Here is a 26,367-nt window from a genome sequence, read left to right on the forward strand (position 1 = left end):
AAACCTCTCCCTCTCCTTCTTTCTCTCCCTCCCCTATTTGCACCCAATCCACTCGAAAGGTGAGCAAGGAGGGAATTGCATTCATGAAGGCTTTTGATGATCCAAATGCTTTGATCTATTGGTACTGTGTCGATCCATTCTGGAAGTTGAAGAGGTTTCTTAATGTTGGGTGCAAGAATGTCCTCAAGAAATTATAAACATTTATGTATACAAAGTGATTAGGACCAAGATGAAACTGTTGGCAGTGCAACAAGGTTGCGTGAGTTTTAAAGTTTCAACACTTCCATTTTTTAATTTTTGGAAATATTTGTTCATGCGAAAAAAATATTACTTTTGGGTTTCTAAAATATTTATAGAAGGAAGTTGTAATGAACCCAATTAAGTTGGGCTTGATGGGCCCCTAGCTGAGTTGTTTCCCTCGTGTTTTATTTGAATTGCTAACTTGTTGGCCCATGGCCTTAGTTAGTATTGTTTGTAGAAAGGAAAAATCTAGTCTAAGGCCAGTCCACGCGCATACACCCCACACCGTGACATGGCAAACCCGGTCTGACCGCAATGTCACGGTTTCCACTTACACTGTTTGGAAGTTGGAAGCCTGAAAGCCATCTATCCTCCCCCCCTCCCCGAAACCGAGCAACACGATTTCTCTCCAACTTCGATTCGTCTCCCTCAAACCCACTCTGCTCCTCTCAAAAACACGATTCCTCTCAGCTTCCTCTCCACTTACAGAATCGATGGTGAACGGATCTAATCTTAGTGGAAATTTCAAATCACAGAAAACCTAGATCATACAGACCTTCCTCCGCTCACTTATGAATCACATAGTCTCTTCATCTCCTTCGTAAGCCTAAAATAAATCGCAGTCGCAAACCCAGAGAGAAGATCTATTCTACTCTGAGTCACTTCTGAATTACAAAAATCCCCTTCCCATTCTGCTCTGAGTCACTTCCGAACCACACAAATCCCCTTCCCATTCTGCTCCGAGTCACTTCTGAATCACAAAAATCCCCTTCCCATTCTACTCTGAGTCACTTCCGAACCACACAAATCCCCTTCCCATTCTGCTCCGAGTCACTTCTGAATCACAAAAATCCCCTTCCCATTTTGCTTCTCTTAGTTCCCGAATTGAAAAAAACCTTTGTCCCCGTTGGTGCGTGTCTTCCACTCCACAATGGTAAGATAATCCCTTTCTCACTTTGATTGGTTTTTTTTGTTTTAATTTTTTTTAGTTTATTAATGCTTGGAGATATGGTTTCTAAGGTTGTGATTTTACTCTTGAAAGTTGGATTTTACCCCCCTCATTTTGCATTTGTTGTGGGAAAAATGTTTATAGAGTTTTGATATTAAATAAAACATATATTTTTTCATTGAGTTTGTCGTGTTGTGGTTTCAGAGATTGTGTTTTTGCTCTTGAAGTTATCCTTCATTTGTCTCTTGTAGTATTAACAAGAGAAAAATGGTTTCTGTCATCATTTTGGTGGTATTAACAAATGATGACAGAATAACCAAGAAAGATGGACATACCTGTTGAGTGCTACTGGCAAATTGAATTTGTCAATGTTCTTGTTCACCTTTTGTAACAGCCCCGCTAGAAATTCAATTGTGGAATTTCTTTTGACTTTAGGAACCTCGTGAAGACCCCATAAGTTTTCACGAATCCATTAATCGTATAGGTTTTAGTCTAACTACATAGTTAGTGTTATTATTTACTATGGTATCCGAAGTGCGATTTTAATTATTTGAGATAGTTAGAAATGTCAGAATACATTATAGTCTACACCAATATGCTTAATTGAATATTTATGATTTTTCAGTACTAAGTTCATTACGTTTATTTTTGGAGTGAATAGTAACCTCTGTAAACGTACTAAGCACAGTGTTTTCAAAATCACAGTGTTTAATATCCAAATTAGGTTAGCGAAATTTTATTTGGACACATGGAAAGATTTTAGTAACCTTACTCTCCCAAGTCTACTCCACATTTGGAAAATATATTGAGCTGATTTTTATAGATATTATTGGATAGAATATTTTGAGATAATCTTTTATAGATATTTTGGGTAGGAGAAAACCACACTCAACTCTCAACTCCAGCCTTATCATCTCCCTTATCTCGTCCATAAGTGTCTCCAGCCAGCACCCACGAACTTATCTTCAATTACACCTTCCAATAAAAGATTATCAAACACTCTCTCTCGGACAGCTTTTAGGAGTTCTTTTGCACGCCCATTTCGAAGCTTTTGTAAGTGTTTTATCATAAAGTCTCCTTCATATAAGTTGTTTCTTTTTTAGTCTAGTTTACATGGATATCTTATTTGCCCCATTTGAAGATCATTCGGTCAGTCAAATATTGTGTAAACTATAGAAAGGTCATTCTGGGAGATAAACTGGAGAATATGTTATAGTTTGGAGTTTTTGACCAAGCTAATGGATAGATATTGGTCCGAAATTTTTATGAAGTATTGTTAACATGTATATATGACTATTGGTTGAGGATTTTTGCATGATTAAAGGTTTTGATGAAAGATTTTTTTAGATTTAGAAACTTAGAAACTGGAAGAGGAAAAACAGTTTCTGTTTTGAGAAAGTTTAACTCTTTGGTGGTCTAAACTTATTCTAATGACTTTGATAATTTTATTTGAGGATCCTAAGCATTTTATATACATGTTATATTATTATTTTGAAGATACTTGATATTAGTTTCAAAGATATGAAATTTTATGTAAAGAGATATTCAGATAAGCCAAAGTGTGGATATTCTTGGCTAAATTTATGTTTTGGTTAATTTTTAACCATGTGATCTTGAATTAGAAGCTTATATATGTTTTAGGACATCTTTTTAAACCATGTGATGGTTTGGTTTGAAGATCACATATTTATAAGTCATAGATCAAAAGGTTGATCAAAACAAGTTGGAAACAAAAAATCAATAGAAATAGCATATGAGAATTTCGGCCCTATGGAGTTTTAATAGTTGTGATTAGTTTTAAATTTTTCTAAATTGATATTTGAATTGAGGATAAAATTTACATGAGGCATGTAAATTTTGGTGACTTTTGGAGTTAGTATGCAAAATCTTTAAGTTATGGGTAAAACGGTCATTTTCCCATATGTAGAAAGTAAAATGGAAATTTTACTATTTAAGTTAGTATTTTCCATATTTCAATTTATTAGTGATTTAGTGCTAACTTTTAGAATCACTAATTACAGTTCCTTGTGATCGCGCTTAAGGTTTTGTAAGAAACGCGAAGATCGAGGTAAGTTAGCTTTTAACTTACTAGCAGTCTATTGTGTATGTGTGCTAAGTAAAGGAATTACAGTGTATGTATGTATGTTATCATATATGTCATGCCATGCCAAGTTATTACGTAATTGTCTATTATACAGAATTTATTCTGTCGTCAATTTTTATCTGTTACATAATATATTCTGTCATATATTACTGTACCTTACAAGTACGTCATGCTAAGTATGTCATCTATTACATGTATGTCAAGTCATGTAATATTCACTGTTGCAAGTATGTCATGTTAAATATGTTGTCTATTATATGTTATGCAATGTTACGAAATATTTCTATCACAAGTTGGTCATGTATTTCAAGTTATATTCAAGTCACGTTATGTTACGTCAGGGCTTCAGTCATTTCGTATTCCAGTCACATTTCATCTTGATTACTTATGTATGGGGTCACAGCAATTGTGACGCATACACTACGTGAGACACAACAATTGTGACACGTAGAATACATGGGGCCACAACAACTGTGGAGTATGTATTTAAGCAGTTAAAGAATAAGTTTCCGTAAAATACATGGGGCCACAACAACTGTGGAATATGTATTTACACGTAGAATACATGGGGCCACAACAACTGTGGAGTATGTATTTTTCATGTTAAGTCAAGTTTGTGTAGAATACATGGGGCCACAACAACTGTGGAGTATGTATTTACACGTAGAATACATGGGGTCACAACAACTGTGGAGTATGTATTTTTCATGGTAAGTCAAGTTTCAGATCAAGTTCATGTCAAGTCAAGTTCAGTTCATGTTTCAATTTAAGTTATGTCAATTATGCTATGTTGTACGCCAAGTTATGCTTTAATTACTTATGAATTTGATTATGAATTTATGTTTTTACTGTCATGCATGCATCATTAGCTTGTGTGGAAGTTTTTTTTGTTAACTTACTGAGATTTGTAATCAAATCTCACATTGGTAGCCCCAACTACCATTCCCCCCGAATGGTAGATCTTGTTACAGGACCTGAAGGAGAATCATGAGCTGATCAACTAGACACAGTTGACTAAGCGACGGTGCGACGTCAATGTTAATATAGTAGTTAACGTAAATTACTACTTGTACAATGGAGTTGCATCTCCAGTACTTTTGGATTATAACTATTTTGGACTAGTGCTGTGATCTTAGTTATTCAATGGATCTTTATGTATGAAGTATGTTTTAAGCATTTGAGATATTTTCAATTTGGTGCATAGTATTGCTAAAGAAAAAAATTATCCGCTGCGAATATTGCATAATGTTAAATGCATGTTAGGAACATTGCATCTTATATGTCATGAATGGGGGCAGGTAACCTGGTGTTGCATGTCTCGACGCTTCAAATGTCCGTCCAATCCCAAACGGAATTTGGGAGCGTCACACCTTTCCCACCACATACCTAGAAAAAAAAAATATACATATAGCAACTGAAACAAATGCTAAGGGACTCAACATTTTTAAGGGTTTTAAGCAACAATGTAGTCAATAGCCTGAATTTGGGTCCAAGGATGGTTGGGGTAGTCTGATTGCAGTATAGTTGTATGATGAGCTAATAGAAATCACTTGTCGTGATTGGTTTTCCCTAAATAAGCTAGGGAAGGGCACTGCTTTGTCCACAGACAAAAGACGGATGGGATCCCTGGTTAGTTATATCATTTTCCATAAGATAAATAATCCAGTCATTATAAAAAACCAAATCATGTTATAAAATCCATCTCTAACAGCTACGTACTAATCCCATTGATCAAAGTTGTTTAAATCGATAAAGTCTGTGCACCCCAAAATCTAATCTCATTTTGTAACGGATCACTAAAAGCAGGTTTGAACCTTCTATATTTAGTATTTGTATTGCATGCCATATTTAGCTTTATATTGTAGGTTAGAGAGAGAGAGAGAGAGAGAGAGAGAGAGAGAGAGAGAGAGAGAGAGAGAGAGAGAGAGAGAGAGAGAGAGAGAGAGAGAGAGAGAGAGAGAGAGCATATATAATCGTCAAACATGTGATCGAAGAATTTCAACGTGTAATTCTCTAATGAATTAGGAAGGATGAGATGGATGATGATTATAAGCAGTTATCCTTTAGCTTTCAAAAAACAGAGTTTTCCAGTCTAGAAAATTTGTGAAAACCATGTCTCAACTACAAAATATATATATTGTTGTGGCTGACATCACATTTTAACATCACTTATAAATTTGGCAGTTATTAATTTGTTTGATTGGAGTTGTATTTAACATCACATTTTAACAGCTTGTTGAAAATCACATTATGGTCATTCTACTTACTTTCATGAAATAGTTTAACATTTTTGTGCACTGTTTGAGATAGATAACCTATGGCATTGAGCGCAGCATCATGTATGGTTGATGATTTTTTCGAATCACCAACCTGTTGGTATGGCTTGAAAGTCCCATTAAAAACCTTCAAAACTAATAAAAATCCTGAAAGAAAATTTTAGGCATGCCTGAAGTCCAACATGGTCAAACATAGTTTTTTTTGTCATATTTTTGTATTGTTTTTTAACGTGTCATATTCATACCTGGTTCAAATATACCTTTTGCACTATAGGAAGAAGCAAAGTGCCAATTCTTCTTATGGACAAATATATTTCAACTGGTAGAGGACAAAATTTACACAAGAGAGAATGCAGTTTGAAAAATGGAGGAGGATGTATTGCTGTGTGAGTATAAAGTTCAGAAAAAGGAAGATAAACTACTTGAGAGAGAGGATATTCTTTACAAGCAAGAGGAGAAAATTGTGAAGCAGGTCGTACAGAATAGATGTATTCGCATATCTTTGTGTATGTATTGGGTGTTATCGATTGTAATAATTTTTGGTTGGCTTGGACCGTAAATGTATTTTGGTCGAAGTTAGACGGAAATGGATAGTTCGGATTAAAATATATTAGCGTCTTTTTCTTTTTGTTGTGAAGGGAGATCTCAAGTGTTAGTAGATTGTAAACTTTTGGTATGTAAACTGGATGGGTTGCTAGATGTTGAACATGGCCCGATTGTATTTTGAAGAAGTTAGTTGTAAACTTTTGATATGTAAAATAGATGGTTCCTGGATGTTGAACAAGACGTACATATTCACCTAATTTGTTGAACATGGCGTAAATATTCACCTTCTATAATTCACCTGATATTAGACCAAATAACCAAATAATATCCCAACCTGCCAAATAATCAAATAATATCGCAACATGATATTACAAATAAGTTAATCATATATGAATCTTTACACCTATAAATAAGGACACAATTTTGAGGTTCACAATATGCCAAAATACATCACGATATGACAAACCATAATTGGTTCCTGGATGTTGAACATAGCGTAGATATTCACCTATTTTATAACCTTGGTATAATTCACCTGATAGATATTAGACCAAATAACCATATCAATCACAACCTACCAAATAACCAATTATGGTTATTTAGGCCCACTGGGCACGGTGTTTTTAGGCCCTTTGATAGAGGAAGGGAATGAACTCCTGTGGGGTGTTTTTGGCTTTTTTCTGCAAACACAGACTGGATGCAGAAGTACAACGGCTCTAGTAAGCTTCTACTACAATCGAGGTACCCTGAGGAGGTCTCTCGGGTTCTTAAATACTGTAATTCCAAAAACTTGGTTGTTGTATCCCAAGGTGGAAATACTTGGTTGTTGTACCCCAAGGTTGTAGGCGGAAGTGATTATGAAAATGGGTTCAATGAATAACGTCATATTTTTTGACGAGGTCAGTGGTATATTGGTTTGTGAAGCAAGGTGCATTTTGGAAAACCTGATTTCTTTTATAGACAACCAGGAATTTATTATGCCACTGGACTTAGGTGCAAAAGGAAGCTGTCAGATTGGTGGAAATGTTTCAATTAATGCTAGTGGTTTGCATCTTGTTCTTTACGGATCTCTTCATGGGAATGTACTTGGTATTGAGGTTGTTTTAGCAAATCATGATATGCTTGACATGCTTGGGACTCTAAGGAAAAATAATACACGGTATGATTTAAAGAATTTATTTATAGGAAGTGAAGGATCCTTAGGAATTATAACCAAGGTTTCCATTCTTATTCCTCCAAAACTATCTTCAGTGAATCTTGCTTTTTTTGCATGTAAAGACTATTTCAGTTGCTAGAAACTTCTACTAGAAGTGAAGAGGAGATTTGGTGAGGTTTTATATGTATTTGAATTTTTGGATGATCAGTCATTGGATCTGGTTCTAGATCATTTGGAAGGTAGGGCACCTCAGTTGTTTGATGAAATGCTTGAACAAGTTGAAGAAATAACATTAAAGCTTGATTGGGATGGGCTTGTTGTTATTGGTGGTGATGACTTCAAAACAAATACTTACCTGCTTGTTGAGAATTTCAAGAGTAAGAATCTAAAAACTCAACTCCTTCTAGTATCAATTCATTGGCCTTTTGATAGAGGAAAAAGAACTAGATTATTGGATGGATGGCCTGTGCTACCCCCTTTTGCTCTCAACCTTGAGGACAATGTTCTTTAAAGGGGTGGACAATGTAATGAACCCAATTAAGTTGGGTCGGGCTTGATGGGCCCCTAGCTGAGTTGTTTCCCTCGTGTTTTATTTGAATTGCTAACTTGTTGGCCCATGGCCTTAGTTAGTATTGTTTGTAGAAAATTGGCCCATGGCCTTATTTTGCTGATTGACGACTATGGGAGGGGCTATCTCCCAGTATATAGATGGGAGGTGGTAATTTGTAGGATCATTCTGGAATTTGAGAATAGTTTGAATTTCTGTATGGAGGTTGGAAAACCCTCGAAGTTTTCCCTTATCAATTACGTATGAATATGAGTCTATGAATCATTCTATTAAACACTTCCACTACATTGTTCTTCTTTATATCTGAATCATTTTCTTACATTTCATTGAGTTCCTATTTACATTCCTGCATCCATAATCCACAAAACAACCCATTCCCAATCAGGTTCATTATTACAGAAGCATTATTACAAGTGAGAAGTATTATTTTGAAATTAACCTTCCAATTTGGTACAACAAGATGTGCTTTAATTTTAGTTTAATCTTGAAAACTTGTTTGCTGATGTCTAGGATGAAGAGGAGGACAAACTTCGAGGTTCTTGGTGGAAAGCACAAGGCAAGAACTATTTGCCATTTGGGATCCTTTCCATGTTCTTGCTCTTCTTCTCATTTCCTGTGTTCTTGCTCTATGCATTCTCATTTCCTACCCATGTGAGCTAGGCTACATCTCTTGACGCTCAAAGATCACATTCGTTCTCATCTGACTTTACTCAAGGAATAAATTTGCTATGCCCATCTTAAGGAAAAGCTCCATTATGTATGAATTGTGAAGAGATATTTGGAAACTTTTTGGGAGATTGGATCACGATTTTGGGAGATGGGAGTTACATAGCAACAATCGGAGGGATGGAGAGAAAACGTAGGAAGAACCTGTGGTTGCAAATCATGATTTTGTGTTGAAATAAATTTCTAGAGAGAGAGAGAGTGACGGAGGGTGGGGGAGAGCAGCTAGGGGATGTGGGAGGGTGTATGAGGGTCCATTTCAATTTTTTTTAGAATGTCTATGTGGCACTTGTTGATTGGCCAGTGTGATTTTCATACTCATCCGGCCTAGAGTGTCATTTGTTAAGAAAAATAAAAGTATGATCATCAAATATATCCATTAAATGTGTTTACTCATATATATTTTTATTTTATTTTTATGGTTAAGAAGGTGATTATAAGTGAACTTAGATATATTTTTTATTAAGGATATTTAAAAAATGATTAAAAAATTAAAGAAAATAAAAACCATTTATATATATGCACATTGCTCTAGTATTTTCCAATTATTAAAATCTTAAATTGAAATCTCCGTCATTTTCTTTATTTTGCCAGATGTTTGTCTCCTTCCTTTGTCGTATTTATTTTCCTAGGAAAATAAAACAAAGGCCTGTGCAAGAGCCGGCATGCAAGCCCATTCAGCTTCTTGTATAAGTATTCATACAACGCCATAGACTCTAGAAGTAAAAGCAGGGTCGTGAGGACCCGATATTTTGGTTCTAGCTCCAGAAAACCAATTTACAAAGTGGGGTTGACCAAAGCTACCCAGCCAAATAGTAGTGCAGAATAAAATTATTATATTTCTTAGATCAGTCGGTCTTTGGGAAAAGCAGATTCAAAATAATTCTGAGCTTTAAAGCCCAAGAATTTCAAGCCAAAATAAGAAAGAACGATATTCACCTAACAGTGGTATTTACATGCCAAGTAGACAGGAAAAATAGCCCAAAAAATAAAGGCAACAGCCAAGCATCCATATTCGCAGCGACATGCATACAAAACATTGAGCAGCCTTTCACTAGATAGAAACATGCATAGCAGTCAATTCTGACGTTGGGTAGTAGAATCTATAATTGCGGTTATCCTCTTCTCCAACTCTGACTTGTTGGCTCCTACATGCTTGTCAACTTGCTGTCCATCTCTAAGAATGAAGAATGTAGGAGTGGCTTTGACCTCCCATGAAGTGCTGAGCTCCTGTGACACCCACAAGCATGGCACTTATACCATCAATAGATTTAGCATAAGCTAAGGCTAAAAATACCCAACTAAAAGCATCTACCAGACAGATGAAAAAAAAAAAAATCATCTTACGCTATTTCTTAATTGGATGCTTGTTTTCTGCCTTTCTAATAACACTTTTGTTGGGCATGTTTGTCAGCTGATATAGTTTGGCCGTAGGCCGGATGGTAACCTTTTATGTCCAGGGACAAGAACTAAGGTGATTGTACCAGGAGGAAGATCTACTTAAGTAGCACTAAATATCTTTTCTAAAGTGTACAACAAATGTTCGTTAATTACCGTTAGTTCTTCAACATCAATCAGTAAGAACACGACCGATGGGTATTTCTCAGATAATTCGCGGTAAAATGGTGCCATTGTCTTACAAGGACCACACCAAGTTGCACTGAAGTTTGCAATTACCTGTAGAACACAAAGCCTCAATTAAAATTAAATTGAAAAAAATAACTGAAAAAAAACCGCTAATGAAACAAATCAATAGAAACTTTTGTGGCAAAGCAGCGAGGAAGTGAACTAAATATAAGGTACAAGCACATATAGGAATTCTCTCTCTCTCTCTCTCTCACACACACACACACTCATACACACGCAGAGAGAGAGAGAGAGAGAGAGAGAGAGAGAGAGAGAGAGAGAGAGAGAGAGAGAGAGAGAGAGAGAGAGAGAGAGAGATTTGACAAGGACACTACTTTAATGTTCGAGTTGCAAGAAGATGTAGGGAGAACACGGGCATGTTTGAGCTCATGCATCCACAAAATGACTTCTAGAAATAAGATCATAATGTTACTTTAGATTAAATTGGTCAGAGTTTATGCAAGATGATCCAGACCATCAAAAGACGTTGTATTAGGAACACAAAATTTTATCTAAGAAGGTAGGCTTCAAAAGCTCTTCCATAATGATACAAACAGAGGAGGTATTGTTCCGTATATTTGCTAGGCCATTTTGATGTTAATCATACTGTCCAGATAAGAGGTTGAGAAAAATACCCAAAAAGATTTTAGTAAGATCATGTGTTAAAAATCACTGGCAGGGTATCCTGAACAAAAATGAATATGGAGACTTCTTGATAATCAAGAGCTAGAAGAGTTCAATTTGTTTGGTGAACAAGTATTCTATGCAAATTTTATGTCTAATGTGAGGATTAGTAGGCACCCCCTTGAGAATCATGATATGTTTCTTGGAATGTGCAACACTTATTAGATGATATCCATTGCCCCTTTGCCATCAGGATCAAAAGCAATAGAACCTAAGAATACAATCAAGTAATTGTTACCAAATTCACAAATAAGGTAACACATAACTCGTGGGGAAATATTAAAATCAATTCAGTGGGAGAGACAATGACTTAAAAAGACAATGAAGCTCCATTCATTCCACATGGTTCACCATTCCTGGCAAAAAGCAAAGTGATGGAATACTTACAATCTTGCCATCCCCACTCGCTTCTACCAATTTTTGATCCCAAGATTCCTTGGAGGTGATAAGATGCACATTCCCACCAGAAAACTTGACATTCTCTTCAGAATCACCTCCTTCAGTTTGCTGCGTGCATCATGAACATCATAACTTTCTCGCAGAACAACTTGAGGTGAACAATGAAGAACATAGAAAATAATATGCCATACACAATCATCACTTTGAGGCTATGAGGTGTGATAATTATTGGCATGGTTATGAACAATGTTTTCTTCCAGGCAGTAGATAAACAAAATGGCCTGCTATCTCACAGAAATATTTAAGTGGCCATAAACCGTCTTCTTTTAATGCTGTGTCGAATTCCAAGTCATGCGGGAGAGAATTAATCTATCAATGGTAATCATACAAATTGGTCCAAGAGTTACATTTTTCTTCTGAAATCTTTCCCATTGCGGTGTTCTTGATAAGTTGTGTTTTGTTTGGTCTAGGCCTCACATAGTACATACAAGTTTTCTGATGCAGCTAGAAGAAAAATGCAATAATTAGATGTTGCTGTGAAACTGCAAATAGAGCCGGACAAGTTTGGGGAGTGAGATTAGATCAGAATTTTATAAATAGTAAAAAGATAGTTTGTGATTAGTAGTGAGATAGTTTGAATTGAATATTTTTTAGATTTTGGAAAATGAAAGGGAAAAAGTTGAATAAAAAATATTATAAAGTTAAAATAAAGTACTACTACATCCATAAAAGAATTACATAAAACAATTCTACAGACTGACGTTATCATCTGATCTATTAGATCAACTTTACAATAAAATTAACTTTACAATCTGACGAACCATATCAAGCCACATCAGTTTGTGAAATTACTTTAGAATTCCTTTGTGACTTTCATTTTTTCATTTAAAAGTTTGAAAAAATTGTAATGATTAGTTTGAAATTTTTGTGTTTGAATTATGTTTGGGAATAAGATGTTATGAGATGAAATGAGATCAAATGAAAATTTTGTCTCATCTGAGGCCCCAAACCTACCCTTAGTAGATGATAAGGGAAGAATCACATACATGAAATAATTTTACTGTCAAAGAAGTCTCTTCTTGGATTTTCACTCAAACTTCTATAGAGAAAAGATGCGTAACTTATGCATAATGCTCTTGGATATTCTAGGCTGATATTTGTTAATTTCACAAGTTCCTAGATATAAAATTGAGATTCTGGTGAGACTAGTTTAACCCACTAATTACATTTCAAGTTCTCAGAACATGGACTAATTCCTAAACCACAGATTTTATGGACTGGTTTTTTTAGGAAGTTTGACCAACTGGATGCATCAGTTTCAAGCTGAGACTTCGATTCTACAAGAGGTATTATGCCTTTTTGGATAGATTACTATTACACAGATTGAATTTGCACATTAAAGCAAACATGCAGTTCTTGTGATACTATACCATAAGCAGACAAAATGTAGGAGAAGATCTTTCTTTTTCATTTCAGAGAAGCTTTCCACAACACTTACCTTACCCAAGCAAAGTCCCATATTAACGTTTACAGTCCAAACTGCTAAACTTAAACGGTATAAGTCCAGCAGTGCCCTGAAAGTCGAACAGTCAGTTAATTTATAAGACAATATACAAACAAGAAGCCGAAAAGTTCATCGCAATTGAAGAAGACTAGTCCATCACCTTACAAAAAATTTCAAGTCCCTAACCGATAAATTAACTCAAATTCAATTGCAGGCGACTAACACCCACCAACTTCAACTGCACACGCAAAAATAAATATATAAATAAATAACAGAAGAGAAAAGGAGAAATCAAAGGGTCGAAGAGGGCAGCATAAAAATTAAAAATTGCTCAGTCCCTGTAAAAATTTAAAAAAAGTTGAAATGCATGGGGTTGGTAGTCTACTTGTGATTATGATCCAATTTCAAAAGAGAGTTTGCATATTGACACAACTGGCATCATGTATTTGTATCGTGACAAGAGGTGCTGTAACAACAAGCATTACACGAAAATTTAAATAAATAAACAAGTGTTGTAATTTGTAATAATCCTAGAAATAAAACATAAGTCAGCATTATACAAGCAAAGCAAAGCGGGCATGGAAAAGAATTCCATGGAAAAAATAAAAATAAAACCTAAATATATAATTAATCTAAATTACGGAAAAGCAAAAGAGAAATATATACAAAAGAGAAGCCTGCCTGCATGGCTGCATGTTACCTTAATCTAGGCGATTTGAGTTGAATTTCTAAAGTAATTGATCGAGAAACTGGTTCTATCTGTACGTTATTTCTTTGTGTATAAAATAGAAACCAGAGAGAGAGAGAGAGAGAGAGAGAGAGAGAGAGAGACCCAGATCTCTCAACTGACTCCTGAAATGCAAAGCCTTTTACCCCTACGCCCGGCCGCCACATGCGGACTTACTACATACATCTGTGACTAATTGGTTATCGTTAACTAACGGTCGCTGCAACTGACATGAAACAATTAAATTATAATTATTATTTTTTGAATAAATTATTTATAAGTTTATTTCTTCATACATCAAATGCTATATAAAAAGTTATTTACATTTTAACTCATTTTCATAAATATTATGAAAATACATTGATATCACGTAACTATATCTCGAGTAATACTTTACACCACACTTTTATTTTATTTTTATATTATTAAGTAGGACGTGACATATTCATTACCGTTAAGTGATAAAGAAACATACAATTATAATAAATGTATCATATCTTACATGATAAAAATGAGATAGTAGTGATGTATATAATTTTTTATATTTTAATTATCTTTAATACTATCTATATAATTTAAATAGTAGGATTTAATTTATAATTTTCAAATTTTATTCTTTATCTTTCAAATCAAATTTAAGTACAATACTAATTGTGTTATGTGTAAAGAATAGAATTTTTACAAACCTAAAATTAATCCAATATGGGGTGTATTTGAAATAAATTATCTAAAATAAAATGAAAACTTCATTAAGGGCATTACTCATCAACTTTTAAATTTTATTTAAAAAATAAAAGAATATATAATACTTTGAGAAGAGCTGAGTTGTGAGAGTGAATATTGAATAAAAAAATTTAATTATAAATATAATTATATATTATTTTGTGTATCAATTTAATATAATTAATTAAAAAATAAATTTTATTAAAAATAATATTAATTTAAATTTTAAATATAAAAAAATTAATATTAATATATAAATTATTACTCGACTTTATTTAAATATAATAAAATTAATAGAACGCACGAAACGTGTCCCCGAATAAATAAATGAAAGGAAATGATCCAGTGCATGATGGTGTAGTACAGTAAAATAACAGTCGCAAATCACAACCATGGCGTTTGCATAAATTTCTTCTATCAGGGACGCCTAATCGTTATTGCATATTTGCATTTGTTCTCGGAGCAATAAACGCGCTGTAAACCCTAACAATTTCAGTGAAGAGGTCGTTTCCAATTAACAATTTTTCGAAACTTTTGTCTTTCATCGCTTTGGTTTAGACCTGTACGTACGTTTCTGAATCATTTCCTCCAATCTGTGTTTTTTTTTTTCCCTAAATTCCGATAGCTGTAGCTGTATCTCGAGCCTTAGGGTTTCGTGAAGTTATGCATTTGAACCCCTGAGATTCGCAATGTCCTAAATGCTTAGATCAGACTGAACTGTCCGTGCATTCCGCAAACGTGACCCTAAGTAAAAGTCAGATTGTTTGGGCGGATTTTACTGCCTTGTCTATATTGAAACTGTTATAAATATATATATATATATATATATATATATATATATTTATTTATTTATTTTGTCGTTGGTACAAATTTGTTTGATTAGAAAGTTGTTTTGTGTGATGCCAGGTAAAGAAGTTGGAATACAATATGTTGTTTTGAAAGTGCAAAGGCCGTTCCTTTTTGTTTTTCGGTTTTTAATATTGTAGGGATCTGATAGCTCTTTGCTTATGCAATAAAGTGACTTTGAGAATTGAACTTTGAGGGGGGGAAAACAGAAATTTGGGCTGTGAAAATGGAAGAGGAGATGAAGAAGAAGAGAAACAAGAAAAAGAAACGGAAGCAGAGCAAAGCCACGGAAGATATCGCGGTTGATGCTGGAGAAACAGCTTCTTTGGACCAGAATCATGAGAGTAATGGACAGGATGATAATGGTCAAGTTTCTGAGACTGCAGATGCTCATAATCATGTGCAAAATATAAATGTGGATCCCAAAGGTCATCTCCCCAACGGCACAGAAGGGGTAAGTTTTGGATTTTGATCAATCTGACTTGTTTTTTCGATCTGAAGTTTAATTTTCTAGCATTTAACGCGCATCGTGATGCTAGTGTAGGAACTTAGGAATGCCAATGGCTGCGTTTTCTTGCTCCATGGAAGACCTCAGTTTATGCTTTTATGTCTCTTACTTATCAAAAAAAAAAAAAAACTTAAACCAGGAAGATTTATGTTTATGCTTTGCACAGTTGCACTGTTTGTTGGTTGAACGAAACTTTATCGGTCTAACTATTTTTTTAAACTTTTGATAAGTAAGAGTAAAACTTTATTGATAGAAAAAGTATAGCCCAAGTACAGAAATGAAAAAAAAAAAGGGTAGAAAGGATGTATACATAGAAATTAGAATATACTCAGCAACCACCAAGCAATAATGATAGATACAGGCAAATTATGAAGACTATCCCCATTACAAACAATGATAGCAATAATATTGAGTGTTGAAAAAAAATCTCTTCCACTCGTCCAAGAAGCCCTCCTGGTCTTCAAAGCACCTACCATTTCTTTCCATCCACAGGCACTGCATAATATAATGAGAAATTATTTTTGACACAGCAGCAATGTGAACAGTGCCCATAAGGCCTTTCCAACACCTTAAAATGTACACCTCTTCCAGGCACAATCCATCTGACTTTAATCTGGTCTAACTATTTTTCTTTGCTAATTTAAGTATTTATGCCGATTTGTCGACTGCAACACTTCTCAGCATACACATTAATTTATCAATCTAACTATTATTCTTGGATGATTTTTGTAATTAGGTAGATTTCTCAACTGTGACACTTCTTTTTAGTTCATTATAAGAAAAACGTAAGACTACTTATGTAAACAATTTTTTTTTTATGCATTTCTAAATTAGCATACGATTTTATCACTAACCTTGAGGGGTAGCTTAGTTGGTCAGGTCTTGAGTTTGCTCTCTAATAGTCACCAGTTCGAGTCCCCTCAAGGCCACTGGAGATTTACTTGACCGTTAAGTTCAGGGCCCCGTGGGATTAGTCGAGGTGCCCGTAAGCTGGTCCGGACACCCACGGATATAAAAAAAAGAAAAAAAAAGTATACGATTTTATCACCTATGTACAGATAGTGAAATCACTATGAAACTAGATGTTTTGTCAACTCTTTAATGGGAAATCCCATTTTGATAGTGTAATTGCGTTAGTCTAGGAAAAAGTAGGAAGTGAGTGAAATGGAATCCAGCAATGAGGTTTGTAAAGCCAGATTGGCATCCTAGTATAAAGCACGATTGACATTCTATGGTTAGTACTGGTAATGAAAATGACAGACAATCATTAATATAGATTTTTTAAGTCATTTATATCGTCCTGATTTACTGGTGAGTATAACATGTTGCAGAGAACCAATTATTAATGTGATACCCCATATGATAAGGATAAGGGTAGGTGGTGTATGGGATCCCACATTGCTTGGGAATGAGCAGTTTTTCCTCTTTATAAGGTTCCAATGGGGCTCCAATTGTATCATTGATTAGTCCTTTTGGAGTATAGACCATGTAGTTTGGGTTTTCCATTAGGGCATTACAATTAATTTGTGGTACAAAATTTTAGTATCGAGTAAATTAGTGAATTAAGTCTTCAGGCCTTGCCAGTTGTCAAAGGATCTAAATGTGATTGGGTTAGATCTAAGGCTCAAATTTGTAAAGAGTATATACCTATAAAAAAAAACAAAAAAGAATTTGTAATGAGTATATACTTTTGGATTGTCTGCTAGGACCTCCTCTGTTTAAAAATAATTTGTTGTGTAGTAAATTATGTATGGACTTATCATTCTTAACTTAGTGTTTTCTATCTTTTACTTATTAAAAAGAAAAATTATATATGGACCGAATAAAATTTGTATTATAAATATATACTTGGAGGTACCAGAGCAACTGCACCACTCTCTTGAGATGGTGCATGTATTGTACCTAGGACAACTTAGACATGATAGAAGTTGGAGTTTCCTGGTGAAGTCCACGTAAGTAAGCCTCATATAATTATGGTTTAGAATTTATGTCTTCTTCAATATGCATTGATTTAATGTGAAGAAAGCGGAGACAATTGAGTGACACATTTTACAATTGTCAAGGATTTCAAAATCGTTCAACATTTCTTAGTTTACTTCTAGATTCTTTTTGTGTCTAACTGCTTAGGAATCCTTTTGTAAATGTCTGCATGTAGTTCATTTTAGTAGAAGCTGAGAAGCAACAGTGGCTCCAAAGAGCGGTAAAGGTAGATATGTTAATCTGCATACTTGTTTTCTTGTAATTCATAATCTCCTGCTTTGGTTTGATTTCCATTGTGAAGTGGATGTTAAGAGAGGTACTTCAATTTAAATTTAATTGAGAAAAGGCAGGCGAAGATTGTTTCATTCTTGGGCCGTTTGATTGCATATTTCATTTATTTTATTTTATTTTATATATAGGCTTCCTTGGAAGAGACGGTCAAAGTGTTGCAGAATGAAAATGAGTGGCATATAAAAAAAGAGGTAATGCAGTATAAATTTAATCCAGAGAATAGACTATCGAGTATTTTGGAAAGTCTATAGGGATTTGCTTCTAAACTTCTTTTGTATTCAAATTGATCTTGTACAGGCTACCTTAGAAGAGACAGTCAAACAATTGCAACAAAAAAATCATTTGTACATACAGAAAGAGGTAGATGATAATACTTATAAAAAAAGAAAAGAAAAGAAAAGGAAGAGGTAGATGATAATCTGCATGCCTGCTTTTCTTGTTTTTTAATTATTTTACATAATTTCCTGCTTTTGAGTTTATGCATATTGTGAAGTGGATGTTAAGAGAGGTACATTGATTTAAATTTAGTCGAGAAAAGGCAGGTGAAGATTGTTTCATTCTTTGGCCTCTTGATTGCGCATTTCATTTGTTATTTTTTTAAAATATAGGCTTCCTTGGAAGAGACAGTCAAAATGTTTCAGAATGAAAATGAGTGGCATATAAAAAAAGAGGTAATGCAGTATAAATTTAATCCAGAGAATAGACTATCAAGTATTTTGGAAAGTCTATAGGGATTTGCTTCTAAACTTCTTTTGTATTCAAATTGATCTTCTTGTACAGGCTACCTTAGAAGAGACAATCAAACAATTACAACAAAAAAATCATTCTTACGTACAGAAAGAGGTAGATGATAATCTGCATGCCTGCTTTTCTTGTTTTTCAATTATATTACATAATTTCCTGCTTTTGAGTTTATGCATACTGTGAAGTGGATGTTAAGAGAGGTACATTGATTTAAATTTAGTAGAGAAATTACTTATTGTAGACGATATTTGAGGAAAAAATACTCTGTTTTCTTATTATTGAGAGTGTACATACAAGTGTATATATATACCCTAAATACAAGAGACCCATATACCCTTATACAAACATATTATAGACAATATATTCTAACACTCCCCCTCAAGCTGGGGTATATACATCATATAAACCTAGCTTGAAACAAATAGGTTTTAATCGACTCCAACACAAGGATTTAGTAAACACATCTGCGAGTTGATCTGCGGACTTCACAAAAGGTGTATCAATGTCACCACTTAGTATCTTATCTCTAATGAAGTGACAATCAATCTCTATATGTTTAGTCCTCTCATGAAACACAGGGTTAGAGGGTTAGAGGCAATATGCAGTGCAACTTGGTTATCACAAAATAGCTGGAGAGGGATAGGAGCTGGAAACCCAATCTCTTGAAGAAAGTGTTGTAACCATGTCAGCTCACTAGTAGTATGTGCCATTGCCCTGTATTCAGCTTTTGCACTAGAACGAGCTACTACTGTTTGTTTCTTACTCTTCCATGTAACCAAGTTACCTCATACAAAAGTACAATATCCCGTAGTAGATCTTCTATATGAAGGAGATTCTGCCCAATCAGCATCTGAAAATGCTTCAACTCTAAGATGTCCATTTGGTCGATATAGTATTCCAAGGCCAGGTGCTCGCTTGAGATAACGAAGAATATGAATTACAGCATCCCAATGTGAGATCCTAGGTGTTTTTAAAAATTGACTCAGTACACTCACTGCATAAGAGATGTCTGGTCTAGTGATGGTAAGATAGTTCAATTTCCCAACAAGTCTTTGATACATACCTAGATCTCTAAACAACTCCCCTTCTTCTTTCAAGAATTTACGATTGGGATCCATAGGAGTGTCAATAGGTCGTGCACCCAACATGCCGGTTTCTTCCAAAAGATCAAGTACATATTTCCTCTGAGATAGGTTGATGCCCTCTTTAGATCTACTGACTTCAATTCCAAGGAAATATTTAAGCTTGCCCAAGTCTTTCGTCTGAAACTGATCATGTAAAAATTGCTTTAGTCTAATAATTCCAGTAGAGTCACTCCCAGTAATTACAATATCATCCACGTATACAACCAACAAAATGTGACCTGCATCACTATGCAAGTGAAATACCGAGTGATCTGTTTGGCATTTGTGAAGACCAAATGTCAATATAGCATCAGAGAACCTTCTAAACCATGCTCGAGGAGATTGTTTCAAACCGTATAATGCCTTTTTCAACCTGCATACAGTACCTCGATACTCCCCCTGAGCAACAAACCCAGGTGGTTGCTCCATATAAACTTCCTCATGCAAGTCGCCATGAAGGAATGCATTTTTTACATCCAGCTGAAATAAGGGCCAGTCTAAATTAGCAGCAAGAGAGATTAGCACTCGAACAGAAGAGATTTTGGCAACTAGAGAGAACGTTTCTTCGTAGTCAATGCCATAGGTTTGAGTGTAGCCCTTTGCAACCAAGCGGGCTTTCAGTCGTTCTACAGAACCATTAGGATGAAATTTGATAGTGTATACCCACCCATTTACAACCAACAAGTTGTTTACTAGGTGGTAGTGGAACAAGATCCCATGTGCCGTTATGATGAAGAGCATCCATTTCATTTTCCATAGCTGTCCTCCATCCCGGATCAGATAATGCATCCTGAAGTGTCTTAGGAATAGAGAGTTTTGAAACTTGAGATGTAAAACATGAGAATGAAGGGGATAAGGCATGATATGAAACAAATTAACTAATAGGATGTTGAGTAACACAAGAACGTTTACCTTTGCGAAGAACAATAGGTAGAGAGTCCGAAGTATTGGGCAACTCAGGATCTGAAGATGGAGGCACGACTGGTTGGGGCATGGGAGCCGGCGGCCGCAAGCGACGTGAGTAAACCTGTAAAGGAACTGGGGAAGGTTGGGGAAGGTTGGGTGAGTGTGAGGGAGATAATGTAAGAGTAGGTAATGGTAGAGGATCACACTCAACACTCGAAGATGTATTTGAAAAATAGGGTATGGACTCAAAGAAAGTAACATCAGCACTCGTGAAATAGCGTCTAAGAGCAGGACTATAGCAGCGATATCCTTTTTGAGTCCGGGAATAACCAACAAAGAGACACTTGGTAGAACGGGGGTCAAGTTTATCAAAGCCTGGACCAAGGTTATGAACAAAGCAAACACATCTAAAGATTTTTGGCGGAAGAGAAAAAGGTGAAGATGATGGAAACAAGACTGAGAAGGGAGATGAACCATTAAGAACTGATGAAGGCATACGATTAATAAGATGACAAGCAGTAAGAACACCATCACTCCAAAACCGTTTAGGAACATGCATATGTAGCAATAGTGCTCGGGTTACATCTAACAAATGCCGGTTTTTGCATTCAGCCACCCCATTTTGTTGGGGTGTAGATGAACATGATGTTTGATGAACAATTCATTTGTCACTTAGGTAAGCAGCAAAGGCACTAGATAGATATTCTCTAGCATTATCAGAACGCAAAATCTGAACCTTTTTGTTAAATTGAGTTTTAATTTGTTTCCAGAACATTTAAAATATGGAAAGAAGTTCAGATCTGGCCTTCATAAAAAACAACCATGTCACACGAGAGTAGTCATCAACAAATGTAACAAAATATTGAAACTTGTTTGATTCAATGTTGATTGGTCCCCATATATTAGAGTGAACCAATTCAAAAGGACTCGACGCTCGTTTATCAATACGAGGAACAAAAGACACATGATGGTGTTTACTAAGTTGACACGCTTCACAAGAAAATGGAGACACTTCCCAAGTTCCTAATTTGACACTTCAAAAGAGAAAGTGAGGGGTGACCTAGGCGACAGTGCCATTCAAAAGCAGATGATGAGGGGGTTGTAAGAGCTCGAGTGGGTGACTGTTGAACATCAAGGTAATACAGACCACCAGCTTCATGCCCCGTACCAATCTTGTTCTCCATCTTGAGATCCTGAAAAACACATGAAGAGGGATAAAAAGTCACTGAACATTGTAGATTTTGAGTAATCTTACTAATAGACAACAAACTAAAAGGAAAACTCGGAGCATGTAGGACAAATGACAAGGATATAGAGTCAGTGAGTTTAGTGGATCCAATGCCTGTAACTTTAGCAAAAGAACCATTAGCAAGAGTGACACTTTTTACAGATGGTACAGTATTTAACTTAGACAGGGCAAAAGACAAACCGGTCAAATGTTCATTAGCTCCTGAATCAATGATCCATGGACCTTGAGTGGATGAGACAAGATATGCGGATGCTATACCTGAGTGGGTAAGAGTAGCTGTGGAAGATGAAACCCCTGTGTGACCCAAAAACCGCTCAACAAACCTCGATGTTCCTTGTGTGACCCAAAAACCCCCACACCTCTTGAGCAGTGTCAAATGTATCAACCCATCACTTGTTCCAAGTATGCTAAAACAATGAGAAGATTTTAATATCGTTCGTTTTCTTGTTGGCTTAAAACCGAAGTATGAGTCAGTGCGTTCTCAAATTTTGGCAAGTCCACAGCTTCCCTCATTTCCTGATATATTCTCCCGACTTCAGCGAGCTACATTGTCTTCTGATCAGAGTAATGAGAGATCTGCTTTAACTGCTTCCTATGTTGCTTCTGCTGAGCGTGGAGGTCGGAGTGGTAGAGGTGCACGTGGGGGTGCACGTGGGGGACGTGATACCATGTAGACGATATTTGAGGAAAAAATACTCTGTTTTCTTATTATTCACAGTGTACGTACAAGTGTATATATATACCCTAAATACAAGAGACCCATATACCCTTATACAAACACATTATAGACAATATATTCTAACACTTATCAAAAAAAAATTTAGTAGAGAAACGCTTCAATTTTTTCATCACACAGAGAACGCCCCTAGGTATTATGTATACTTCCTGTATATACGGGCTTTGCCTATTTTCTGATTAATAATATTTTTCTCTTACTTATAAAAAAAAAAAAAAAATTTAGTAGAGAAAAGGCAGGCGAAGATTGTTTCATTCTTCGGCCTTTTGATTGTGCATTTCATTTGTTATTTTTTTTTAAATATAGGCTTCCTTGGAAGAGAGAGTCAAAGTGTTACAGAATGAAAATGAGTGTTATATAAAAAAAGAGGTAATGCAGTGTAAATTTAATCCAGAGAATAGATTATCGAGTATTTTGGAAAGTCTGTAGGGATTTGCTTCTAAACTTCTTTTGTATTCAAATTGATCTTCTTGTACAGGCTACCTTAGAAGAGAAAGTCAAAAAATTACAACAAAAAAATCATTCGTTCATACAGAAAGAGGTAGATGTTAATCTGCATGCCTGTTTTCTTGTTTTTCAATTATATTACAATATTTCCTGCTTTTGGTTTTATGCATATTGTGAAGTGGATGTAGGAGAGGTACATTGATTTAAATTTAATCGAGAAATGGCAGGCGCAGATTGCATCATTCTTCAGCCTTTTGATTGTATGCTTCATTTTGTTGTTAAAATTTAGGCTTCCTTGGAAGAGACTGTCAAATTATTACAAAACGAAAATCAGTCACATATAAAAAGAAAGGTAATACAATGTAAATTTAATCATTGAATGGTATTTTGGTAAATTTATAGGGTTTTGAGCTTCTAAACTTATTTTGTATTTAAATTTTATCTTCTTGTACAGGCTACCTTAGAAGAGACAATCAATCAATTACAACACGAATGCCATTCATACATACAGAAGGAGGTTGAATAATTTAAGTTTAACTGAGAGACTGGACTGACTATGATTTAGTGAATTTTTAAATGGATTTTCCTTATCTTCACTGTCCATATCGCAACTATATTTTTTATTTTTTTTTATGGGCTAGTTTATCTAATGTTATAATTTCAGGCTGGTCTAGAGATGATAATTGTACAACTACAAGAGGCGAGTTGAGTGATATATATAGCTCTAATACTTAAAATTCCAACTAAAGATCATTTATGCCTATCTGCAATTTGTCCCCATCGGCAGTGCCATGATTGTGCTTGCTTTTATTAATATTTATAATAATTTATTTCTGGTCAACATGCAATTTAGAAGAAAGTAATTTAATCCTTTGCAACACATAGGCTGTGTTGGAGGGCAAAATCAGTCAGTTACTAGAGGAAAAGGCAAATTTAGGTTTGAAAGGGGTACTTTTGTATTTCTTCACTTCTTCTTTTTAGTGCTAATAATATTATTTCACCTTGTTTGTTGTCTTTATGTCATTCCTTTTGGCTTTTTGTTTTTCTTTTTTCAAATGTATGCATATAGTTGATCATTGTAAGATCTTTCCAATAACATTGGAATTCAGTGATGAATTTACTCGTCCAATGTTCCACAGGAAAGTTTAGAGGAAAAAGTCAAACACTTAGAGAGGGAGAAAGGTTTTTGGATTATAAAGGAGGTAACAACTTTAATTTTTATTTTTGATTTTTGGAGTGTATGTGGATATGGTTTTTTCCAGCATCTTGTAAGTGACATTGTAGGAAATAAATAGTTTGGCTTATCAATAAGCTGAAGTAGGGTAAAGTTGTTGGTTTTCATTAAAAAAAAAAAAAAAAAAAAAAAAATTAGCGGAAAACATGATTTATTTATATTTATATTTATGGTTTAGTTTCTAAGAAAATTAGTAATTTATCTCATTTTATGCCTTGGGTATTGGATTGATTTGAGCGCCCATATTGAAAATGTTATCCCATGCCTGCCTTTCTGCAACTCAGTATGTTTGCAACATACTAAAGGCAGTGACATATGTTTCCCGTACAGAATTCAACCAAAGAAACACTTGCAAACCTGCATGGTGATGCTGCTAAACTACAGGCACAGGTACGTGGCATAATTGACCTAATTTATCCACGTGGAAGTCTCATTTTAATTGGCTTATTGAATCCAAGGCTGTGTGTGAACATGGTCACCTTCTTGTCTTGAGTCTGTTGGAGAATTTTAATAATTTGATTGTCTGCTGGTCAAGAAAGGGACTGAGCTATGGCTTGTGTATTCTAACTAGTTGACTCATTGTGAAAAAAAGAAACTTAAAAACAAAGGAACTTCATTATTGCATGTGCATTCTACCTGAGGTATGATTTCATAGCAGAGCTCTACATTTTTTCTGATGGGGAAATTAAAAAAAAGTTTGGCAGGTGGTGGAGTTGGAAGAATTCAGGAGCAATCTCCTCCAAGAAAACCAACGACTGATGGACATCATATCTGGTTTGCAGTCACAAATCCAGAACCTTGAGAGGAGTACCTCATCTACCAGCTTATCAGTTGACCTCAAAATGGTTTGCTTTTTTTAGCTTTTCAAGATTTCTTATCCCTTGAAATTTCTGACGAAATGCTCTTAAAAAATATATAAAATAACAAAAAGAAGGTAGAAAGCGAGGAATAATAGGACTACTTTCTTTGTTGTTTTAGCATGGTTCTGAGCACGAGGACTTGAACTCCCAGATGGAAGGAGCGCTTGCACTGGTTGAAAAATTGATGACAGAAAATGCAGAGCTCGTTGAGAAGGTATAAATGGCACGTCTGTGGTTGCCACAAGTGTGCTAATTCTCAGGATTTTTTATTAATCTTTTTGGCTAAAAGCTTGACGTTAATTGGGTGTTGATGTTGATCTAGATAGTGTTATGTAGCTACCAAATTATTTCATGTTGTACGCGGACTTTTAGACTTGGGTTAAAGGTTCATTATTGTGACACCAATTGTTGTTGTTGTATAAAGTAATTGACTTGTAGTCACTGGGGTTTGGCCTTTTCTTCTTCCTCTCAGGTAAACAAGTTGTATGTTGAGCTTGATCGACGAATTACAACAGATGGGCTTCCTTCAGCGACTGGGTCTATTCAGATGTTTGAGACCACTGAAACTGCCAGCATTGACCCCATATTGGAATCCAATGAAAATTTGTCTCTAGCAGGAAAGGAGTTGGAGTCAAACAAGATTGTTCCAATGAAGATTGAAAATATTGGGATTGATAATGTGGATTTTGAGCATGCTGCTGTGATCCCCACCTCTTTAGCATCTGAAGAAACTGGAGAAATTGTGCAAATTTCAATGGATGAAAACGAAATCCAGGATACAGAGTTGCAGGCTGCCAATAATGATGAAAAAACTGCTGTGCCACTTTCGGACTCTCCCCTGGTTGGTGCTCCTTTCCGGTTAATATCTTTTGTTACTAGATATGTTAGTGGCGCAGACTTGGTCAACAAAAACTCTAGCCATTAGCTTTCTTATCTTAACCTGAGCGTAAGACTGGCTTTATCATTCTTTCATACTCGGAAGAAATGTGTCATTTAATGATCAAAGCATTCTTTTTTATAAGTAAAGAATAATGACCAAGTATGGATATCATTTTTTTTTTAATCTTCATTTGAATAGATTGAATCCATTAATCTGAAGCGAATAAAATTAGATCTCTTTTTATTTATTTATTCTAAGCCATTATCTTACTTACTGGTTTAAAACCAGTCTTAGAGCAGTGTTTCAAATATTCCTTGGGTATGATTCTGTGGGTCTG

General features: G+C 35.1%; 3 protein-coding genes across 24 annotated transcripts; 2 read left to right on the forward strand and 1 right to left on the reverse strand.

Moving 5' to 3' along the window:
• Window positions 1-6,978: 6,978 nt before the first annotated feature.
• LOC122278728 (D-2-hydroxyglutarate dehydrogenase, mitochondrial-like) lies at window positions 6,979-7,782 on the forward strand. The gene is made up of 2 exons (XM_043088910.1): window positions 6,979-7,332; window positions 7,480-7,782. Exons 1-2 carry the CDS (start codon window positions 6,979-6,981, stop codon window positions 7,780-7,782), a joined length of 657 nt encoding a protein of 218 aa, XP_042944844.1.
• A 1,581-nt stretch (window positions 7,783-9,363) lies between these two features.
• Window positions 9,364-13,616, reverse strand: LOC122279993 (thioredoxin H-type-like). Its single transcript, XM_043090929.1, has 6 exons — window positions 13,476-13,616; window positions 12,936-13,013; window positions 12,770-12,845; window positions 11,260-11,379; window positions 10,117-10,239; window positions 9,364-9,792 (listed from the first exon to the last, which is right to left on the reverse strand). Exons 3-6 carry the CDS (start codon window positions 12,788-12,790, stop codon window positions 9,640-9,642), a joined length of 417 nt encoding a protein of 138 aa, XP_042946863.1. The 5' UTR covers window positions 12,791-12,845; window positions 12,936-13,013; window positions 13,476-13,616; the 3' UTR covers window positions 9,364-9,639.
• A 964-nt stretch (window positions 13,617-14,580) lies between these two features.
• Window positions 14,581-26,277, forward strand: LOC122279822 (hyaluronan mediated motility receptor). Of its 22 annotated transcripts, none has more exons than XM_043090678.1 (16): window positions 14,581-14,728; window positions 15,132-15,525; window positions 17,735-17,785; window positions 17,979-18,041; window positions 18,148-18,210; window positions 18,459-18,521; window positions 18,631-18,693; window positions 22,916-22,978; window positions 23,088-23,150; window positions 23,346-23,408; window positions 23,511-23,573; window positions 24,196-24,258; window positions 24,621-24,680; window positions 24,995-25,135; window positions 25,269-25,364; window positions 25,623-26,277. In XM_043090678.1, the coding sequence occupies exons 2-16, from the start codon at window positions 15,298-15,300 to the stop codon at window positions 26,073-26,075; spliced, it is 1,596 nt and encodes a 531-aa protein (XP_042946612.1). In that variant the 5' UTR covers window positions 14,581-14,728; window positions 15,132-15,297; the 3' UTR covers window positions 26,076-26,277. The 22 variants fall into 22 exon arrangements, with proteins under 22 accessions (XP_042946612.1, XP_042946607.1, XP_042946616.1 ...); XM_043090673.1 differs by having other exon boundaries at window positions 14,629-14,787; XM_043090677.1 differs by having other exon boundaries at window positions 14,643-14,791.
• The last annotated feature ends 90 nt before the right edge of the window (window positions 26,278-26,367 follow it).

The sequence above is a fragment of the Carya illinoinensis genome, chromosome 10 (assembly GCF_018687715.1).
Source record: "Carya illinoinensis cultivar Pawnee chromosome 10, C.illinoinensisPawnee_v1, whole genome shotgun sequence".
Taxonomy (NCBI): domain Eukaryota; kingdom Viridiplantae; phylum Streptophyta; class Magnoliopsida; order Fagales; family Juglandaceae; genus Carya; species Carya illinoinensis.